At 40.1% G+C, this 7,942-nt stretch overlaps 1 protein-coding gene across 1 annotated transcript; it reads left to right on the top strand.

The window, feature by feature from the left end:
- Positions 1-354: 354 nt before the first annotated feature.
- LOC127763882 (cytochrome P450 CYP72A616-like) lies at positions 355-2,539 on the top strand. Its single transcript, XM_052288686.1, has 4 exons — positions 355-948; positions 1,066-1,310; positions 1,487-1,871; positions 2,005-2,539. The coding sequence occupies exons 1-4, from the start codon at positions 439-441 to the stop codon at positions 2,428-2,430; spliced, it is 1,566 nt and encodes a 521-aa protein (XP_052144646.1). The 5' UTR covers positions 355-438; the 3' UTR covers positions 2,431-2,539.
- Positions 2,540-7,942: the final 5,403 nt, after the last annotated feature.

The following is a 7,942-nucleotide window of genomic DNA, read 5'->3' as shown; positions in this document are numbered from 1 at the left end:
TCCCAACTTACCTTTCAAAAAAAAATTTATCCCAACTCATGATAGTTACATTTAAAGTGGGCGAGCCCCAGACATATTCTGAGCTCACACAAACAATAATTCAACACCACATGGTGGGTGCCCCTTCCTTGATTTTCTTCTCCACCAAGTTCCTTCTGATCAAGGTTTAGACCGCCCAAGGCTTTGACCAATAATACACTATCAGAGGCAACCAAGAAAGCTAGCAAGCAACTTCCTTGATTAACATCGATAACCTTAAACAAATGAGCACACGGAGACCAACTGTCCCAGCGACACTCCTATATAATCGGATTCGAATGCGCTGAATTCACATGTACACAACACCGTATACTGTCCCTTCCGGTCAAAGTACACTGCCCGCTGACAGTGACCAGAGATTCTACTCCAGCTTGCTACTCATTTTCGAGGGTGTTGATCATGGATCCGACCTCGGTGCCATGGAGCTCCATGGTGTACGGTCTCCTGGGGCTCGCGCTTCTGTGGCAGGTCCACCGGCTGCTGGTGCGGCTGTGGTGGCAGCCGCGGCGGCTGGAGCGGGCGCTGCGGGCGCAGGGCGTCCGTGGCACGTCCTACCGCTTCCTCACCGGCGACCTCAAGGACTACGGCCGGCTGAGCAAGGAGGCATGGGCGAGGCCGCTGCCGCTGCGGTGCCACGACATCGCGCCGCGCGTGGCGCCGTTCGTGCACCGGACCATCGCGGAGCACGGCAAGGCGTGCCTCTCCTGGTTCGGCCCCATCCCCAAGGTGACCATCGCCGACGCCGAGATAGCCAAGGACGTGCTGTCCAACAAGATGGGCCACTTCGAGAAGCTCAAGTTCCCCGTGCTGTCGAAGCTGCTCGCCGACGGCGTGGCCAACTACGAGGGCGAGAAGTGGGCCAAGCACCGGCGGATCCTCAACCCTGCCTTCCATCTCGAGAAGCTCAAGGTACACGAATTAAATTACAGTACAGTTTTGTGATATCTATATATTACAGCACAAGTATTTACCGTGATAGACTGTGTAACTGTTTCCTTGAGTAATGTATCATGTATGCTTCTGCAGCTCATGCTGCCGGCGTTTTCTGCGTGCTGCGAAGAACTGGTCGGCAGATGGGCAGCGTCTCTTGGTTCTGACGGTTCGAATGAGATCGATGTTTGGCCGGAGATGCAGAGCCTCACCGGAGATGTCATTTCTCGCACCGCATTCGGCAGCAGCTACCTTGAAGGAAGAAGGATTTTTCAGTTGCAGGCTGAGCAACAGGAGCTTTTCATGGGTGCCATTCAGAAGATCTCCATTCCAGGCTACATGTGAGTTTGTTTTTCTCTGTTCATCAACACTGATTTAGTGGTTTATGCTCCACGCCTCTATTTAACACTAACCAGACCTTACAGTTACACATAATTTCTATCGAAATTAAATGTTTGTTATTCAGTACTCGTAGTTCCTCTCTGTACTGAAAATCTGAAGCGATGTGCCCTTTCAGGTCCTTGCCTTCCAAAAACAACCGAAGGATGTATCAAATTAAGAACGAGGTTGAATCAATTATACGAGATCTGGTCCAGAAAAGGATGCATGCTATGAAAGATGGCGAGAGAACCAAAGATGATTTGCTCGGGATATTACTAGAGTCAAGCACGAGGCATGCAGACGAGAATGGACATTCAGGCCCGGGGATGACCATCGAAGAAGTGATGGAAGAGTGCAAAGTGTTCTATTTTGCAGGGATGGAGACGACAGCGATACTCCTCACATGGACCATGGTTGTGCTAAGCATGCACCCAGAATGGCAGCACCGTGCAAGGGAGGAGGTCCTAAGCCTATTTCAGAAAAACAAACTTGATTATGAAGGCCTGAGCAAACTCAAAACCGTGAGTAATAAATGTTGAAATTAAGTAACTTTTTTAGGAAATCCATGTTTAAGTTATCTTTTAGATGTAGAGATGATATTGAAATTACTAAATCACATGGCAACTAGAGGTAATTAACCTTTGGTACATACAGGTGACGATGATACTTTACGAGGTTCTCCGCTTGTACCCGCCGGGAATTGGGTTTGTCCGGCAAACATACAAGGAGATGGAGATCGGTGGCGTCAAGTACCCTGCAGGCGTGATGATCGAGCTACCGTTGTTGTTCATCCACCATGACCCAGACATCTGGGGGAGCGATGTGAACGAGTTCAAACCGGAGAGGTTCGCCGAGGGGATCTCCAGGGCGTCCAACGATCATGGCGCGTTCTTCCCGTTTGGCTGGGGCCCGAGGATCTGCATGGGCCAGAACTTCGCGCTGCTCGAGGCCAAGATGGCGCTGTGTATGATTCTCCAGCGCTTCGAGTTCGAGCTAGCGCCGTCTTACACTCACGCTCCCCATATTGTGTTGATGCTGCGTCCGATGCATGGGGCACCAATTAAGCTTAGGGCAATCTGATCGTCGATCTTGTGATGTTCATATCATGCATTGTAGGCTTTTTTTTTTTTTAAAAAAAAGGCATGTTTGGTTTATACCAATCAACCATGCCACCAAAAAATAATTTTAGCCATATCAATAAATTAATTCTCCATTTAGTTTGTAAAGAAAAGGTATTGTCAAATATTTGGTTTGATTGAATCGACACTTTAAAAATATAGCAAAACGAATATTTTGCAACTTCATCAAAATTGTACTACCTCCATTCCAGGTTATAAGACTTTCTAGCATTGCTCACATTCATATATATGTCTAGATTCATTAACATATATATGAATGTGGGCAATACCAGAAAGTCTTATAATATTAAACAGATGAAGTATAAATTTTATAGTAAACTAATAATAGCGTGACCAATCTTAATAAAATTCCGAAAACAATCCCAAATAGGGGCGGACCCAGAGCGGCATACCCAAAAATCGCAAAAAAAAAAAATCAGCAGGTAGTATATGCATCAGTGGGCTGAAACTTGCCTCCATGAACCAAGGCCCAAGATGCCCACTTTTACTGAACTTGCACAGCCCATCAAAAGTGCCAGTGCGCGTGATGCGTTGATGGGGAACTCTAGTCTAAATCTAATCGATTATCTCTTCAGGATAGAAATTTCTAGTAAGGTGAGCCATGGTTGTTGACTTGGCTTATCGGTTCCGATTTGTATTGTCTTGTATTGACACCTCAATAGGCTTATGATGGCTTGCCTTGGTTACCCTCCCTCCTAGGAAGTGTTGATTCTAGGGTTGTCTTGTCCAAAAAGAATTAGAGGCCCATTTAGGATATTGTCTTGAGTAGTCCTAAGCTGGCTTTTGAGTTAGTTGTGTATATCCACTTATGGATATAGATGCTAAATTTCTATCCACTATCTTAAAAAGTCGGCTTCGGGGAAGTCTTCTTTTCTCGTTGGGAACTCCTTCATTATCTGCTTAAGACTATATCCCTATTTTAGGGACTTTTTCCATATAGAACCTAGTATGCAGTAGTCCAAATGAGATATTTTCACACCTTTAAGGTACTCAATATTTTGTACATTAATAGGAACAATCATCACAATACATGAACAAAGTCATTAACATCCCAACTACTCAAGGAATAGAATGAATTCAACTCTAATTCCCTATCCATTCCTAACTATACCAAGTTGAGTCTATGAGAACTATCATGGTAAACAATTGCGAGGCACGAGACACCCTCACCTATGTTGAGCGGTGTCGCCCTTAGCTCCACGTTGCCTGCACCCGAGCGTCACCTCCTTCGCCTCCCTACCACACCGACACCGGTACCCAACGCCTTCCTCGACCACCTCAGGTCCCCTCGTTGTCTGAACCCCTACGAGTCTCTGATCGGGTTTTAGGGACCTAGCGGGGCCAAGGCCTATTTTTGCCCTTTCTCATTTCAGTTCTAGGCGGCAGCTCCATTCTTATCCAACTGTCATCGGCTCCACCTGTTGCCAATCCCAGTTAGCACAGATAAAAACTAAATAAACACCTTATCTTTTTAGAAAATATGTCACGTCTTTCGTATTCCCTCCATCTCAAAATAAAACAACATAAGATAATATGGGACATAATCTAGTATAATGAATTTAAACATATGCATATGTATGTCCAAATTTGTTGTGGTATGTTATGTCCTGTCCTATTCTAGATTATTTTATTTTAGGATGGAGATAGTATAAGGCCCAAAGATATCAATATCTTGTATTGCAGACCATTTAGCCCACGGCTTGGACAGCCCATTACCTGGCATTGCTTCTAGAACGTCTAATTACGCCTAGCTTCTAGAATGTATAATTGCATTATTGTGGGGTAATCCAAATCAATGCGGTTCTCCGATGGAGCAGAACCATACAGTAGTTAGCACGAATGGCGTCTCATGAATACGCTCCCTAAAATGTACCAGGGTGGCAGGGTGCCCATCCATGCGTCACTCCATTGCTGCACAAGCGCCGATTCCCCGCTGTCCGGCGGCTGCATGTCTGCATGTGCGTAGGGATGAAAATGGTTTAGAAAGTTTTCACATTCCGGACATATTTTTGAAAATGGAAGGTATTGGTCAAATTTTTTCGAAAACTTTCAGAAACGAAAACGAATTTAAATTTTTTTTCTCAGAAACAAAAACGAATATGATAAACTACTATCTTCGGAATCTGGAATCCGTTGGAAATATTCTGAAAACGAATCGGATCTTTTCGGAGTAGTAAATGATTTTTCTCGGAGTAGTAAATGACAGTTGTTTGGCTTCAGCCTTCTCTGCTCTAGTGTTTACATTTACATTTATATATATTGTGTATTGAGGTGTTTAGTTAAATGGAGATATTTTTTTAGTCCAATGCTTTAGAATTTTTTTGCCTAATGAATATTTTTATTAGGTCATGACATACTACTTATAATTACAATTATAGATAAATATAGTTCTTTTTCTCCAAAAAATTTTCTAAGAAAGTAAAGTGTACAACTAATTGTATTGCTATTAATTGATAAAAATTAGCAATATTGATTTATTGTTTTAGAAAAAAAGAGTTGCATTTCTTCGTTGTTTTGAGAAGTTCTGTTTAAAGGATTTTTATATTTTGTTACCGTATTCACTCGTTTTCGTATTTGATGATACAGTATTTGATTATGTTTTCATACTTTTGGTTTCCGATTCTAATTTCAATTCCAAAAAAAGAATGTGAAAAAGGGAAACGATGGAGATGATTTTCGTTCATTTTTGAGCCGTTTTCATCCTAGATGTGAGCACGTGACAATGTACACGGAAGGAGCCTCTTACGCAAGCGCTTGGGTCATCCTCTCAGCATTGTGGAACGCAGACTTGGAGCCTTCCCTACCTGACGTAATGCATGACACAAACCGCCCATTAAAGCGGAGTAGTATATATGATGCAGGCGAGCGATTCACTTGTTGACAGGGAGTGATTGTGTGAGGCTTTCAACTTGTGAGATTACTGGGTAATTGAAGCTGGCATTATTATATACTCCCTCCATTTTAAAATGTTTGACACCGTTGATTTTTTAAGCATATGTTTGACTGTTCGCCTTATTAAAAAAATTGTGAAATATGTAAAACTATATGTGTACATGAAAGTATATTTAACAATAAATTAAATAATATGAAAAGAATAAATAATTACTTAAATTTTTTGAATAAGATTAATGGTCAAAGACGTATTTAAAAATTAACGGTGTCAAACATTTTAAAACGGAGAGAGTATTTCCTTCTTTGCTTGGGCGAAAAGAACACGAGCATGCCATCGTCTCTTGAATAAAACGGGAGAGGACAAGCACGACTAGCACACGTACCAGCTGCGACGCTTTCATTTAATTTAAAGCCCTGACGATGTCATCGTCCGTTGATAGTTCCATTTAGCAAATCAGAGATCCACGTTTTCGAGGGGAAACTGGTAGTAGCCTAGGAGAAATCTTCGTGTGGTTGGCTCATTGGGGTGCATCGCTATCAGGCATAGCGCCTGGTGCCCTCGATCTTGTAGTAGTATTTTTCTCCGATCCACATCTTTACATGTCTCCGCGCGACTTGCACGATTGCGTCCGATTGAGTCTGGAAGAAGCGGCCGCCTGTATAGTATACTTAGAAAATCAGCGTGCCAGATGGCACATCAACCTATTTATAGCCCCATGTGTATTACACTTAGATTAATTATTTCTATCCATTTATTTAATTTTCTAGAAACACATATGATATCAACATGGTAATTAATAAAATATTTGTTTTGATTGCATATCTAGATATTTAAACCTCCAAGCAATGTTCTTGCTACTACTTACTTCTGTACTATTTTTCATAAAAAAACGTTATGCTTGAAAAATACTATCATGATGTTACAAATTTAAATTGATGATGAAAATTCGAAATTGGTATATGACGTACCCACTGACAGCAAGTTGACTTTATTTTTTGTTTGACATAACAAGTTGACTTCATTAATCTTCAAATATATCAGCTCATCGTTTTAGAGGTGCTCATAGAAATAAAGTGTATATATACGTGTGACCTTAATTAGTAGGGGTTAGTGTGGTGAGTGCTTGTGTGTTGTAATGTGTTTTCCAAAGAAAAAATTCGAAAAGTTTTACAACAACTTAATTTAAATGTTTGATATGTCATTTTTTACATGTAGGATGCACGCATTCTACAGACACATCATTGTGCGCGTGCATATTTTTTTTACACACGGTAAGAAAGAGATCAGATATAACCAAGCTTGTAATTGGACATGCACGCATTAGTCATGTACTTCCGTGCTGATGTAGGGCATGTTCATTTTGATGCCAAAATAAATTTTATCAAATTTTGGCAATATTTAGTACATTTGCTAGATTTTTGTGAGTGAAAGATTTTAGAATTGTCGGACTTTAATAGGGGAGCTAAGTTTTGTCAGATTGTTATCTTGCTAAATTTTAGTCAAGCCAAAACATGGTTAGGTTAATTTGGTAATGAAGTGAAAAACCCTGTAGAATGAGCGTTTGGTGGAAACTCTTGTGCGCAGCGAGTATGATGTTGCAGCTCCATCACCCAAACCAGTGCTCAGTCACTTAATTAGGGTGTGTTCTATGCTCCATCTCCCTATCTTCTCATCTCTTATTTTTCATGTGCACATTTCCCAAACTCATCTCATACTCTCTTATTTTTGACATGCACGTTTCCCGAACTGTTAAACTGTACATTTTTTTTAAAAAAAAGTTCTACAGGAAAGTAGTTGTAAAAAGTATTAATCCATTTTAAAGCTTTTTAGCTAATGATTAATTAATCATATGCTAATAAGTTATTCCGTTTCTCGTGTATGTGTCACTAACTTGTGGGATTTATATCAGTATTAATATATTTTGTTTACAATGACATAATCAAATTAAATTTACAATGACATAATCAAATGACAAAAAGTTTATACTGTAATGTATTTCTAGGAGACTGATTCAATCTATGAAAATCTATAAAATTTTAGTCGACGAGATTCTTGGAAGGAAATCTAAGCAATTCAAAATTCATAATTAATACAATGAAGTGATTAAAAGAGAACATTTTCCTCTATTTTAGTTTTTCTAAAGAATCTAGAAACGGCTATATTTTGAAAAAAAAAGGACCGTCTCTGTTTTTTTAGTATATAACATGATTAACTATTTTTATCAAACCTCGACTAACAACATTTATTAATTACTTATAGTTAAATAAACATAAAAAACACCACTAGATTTATCGTCAAAATAATTTAAGTATAACTAGTAGCATGTTTGTCTATTTCTTGAAGAGATGAATAAAAAAATCAACCGCGTTTCTAATAAACGCAATAGTAGTACAGTAGTAGTAGCAGCTCTTTTTTTCACCCTGAGAGGAAAAAAGGTTTGTAAGTACATACAGCCCGGATAAGTTTTCAATTATTTTTTTACTTTTTTACCTTTTATTTTAAAAACAAAACTTCTAGAATTTATTTTCAAAGTCTGAACCTTTTGGTGGCGTTAGCTAGC

This window comes from Oryza glaberrima, chromosome 1, assembly GCF_000147395.1.
Source record: "Oryza glaberrima chromosome 1, OglaRS2, whole genome shotgun sequence".
Taxonomy (NCBI): domain Eukaryota; kingdom Viridiplantae; phylum Streptophyta; class Magnoliopsida; order Poales; family Poaceae; genus Oryza; species Oryza glaberrima.
The sequence above is the reverse complement of the archived record's forward strand: the minus strand, read 5'-3'. Positions and strand labels throughout refer to the sequence as shown.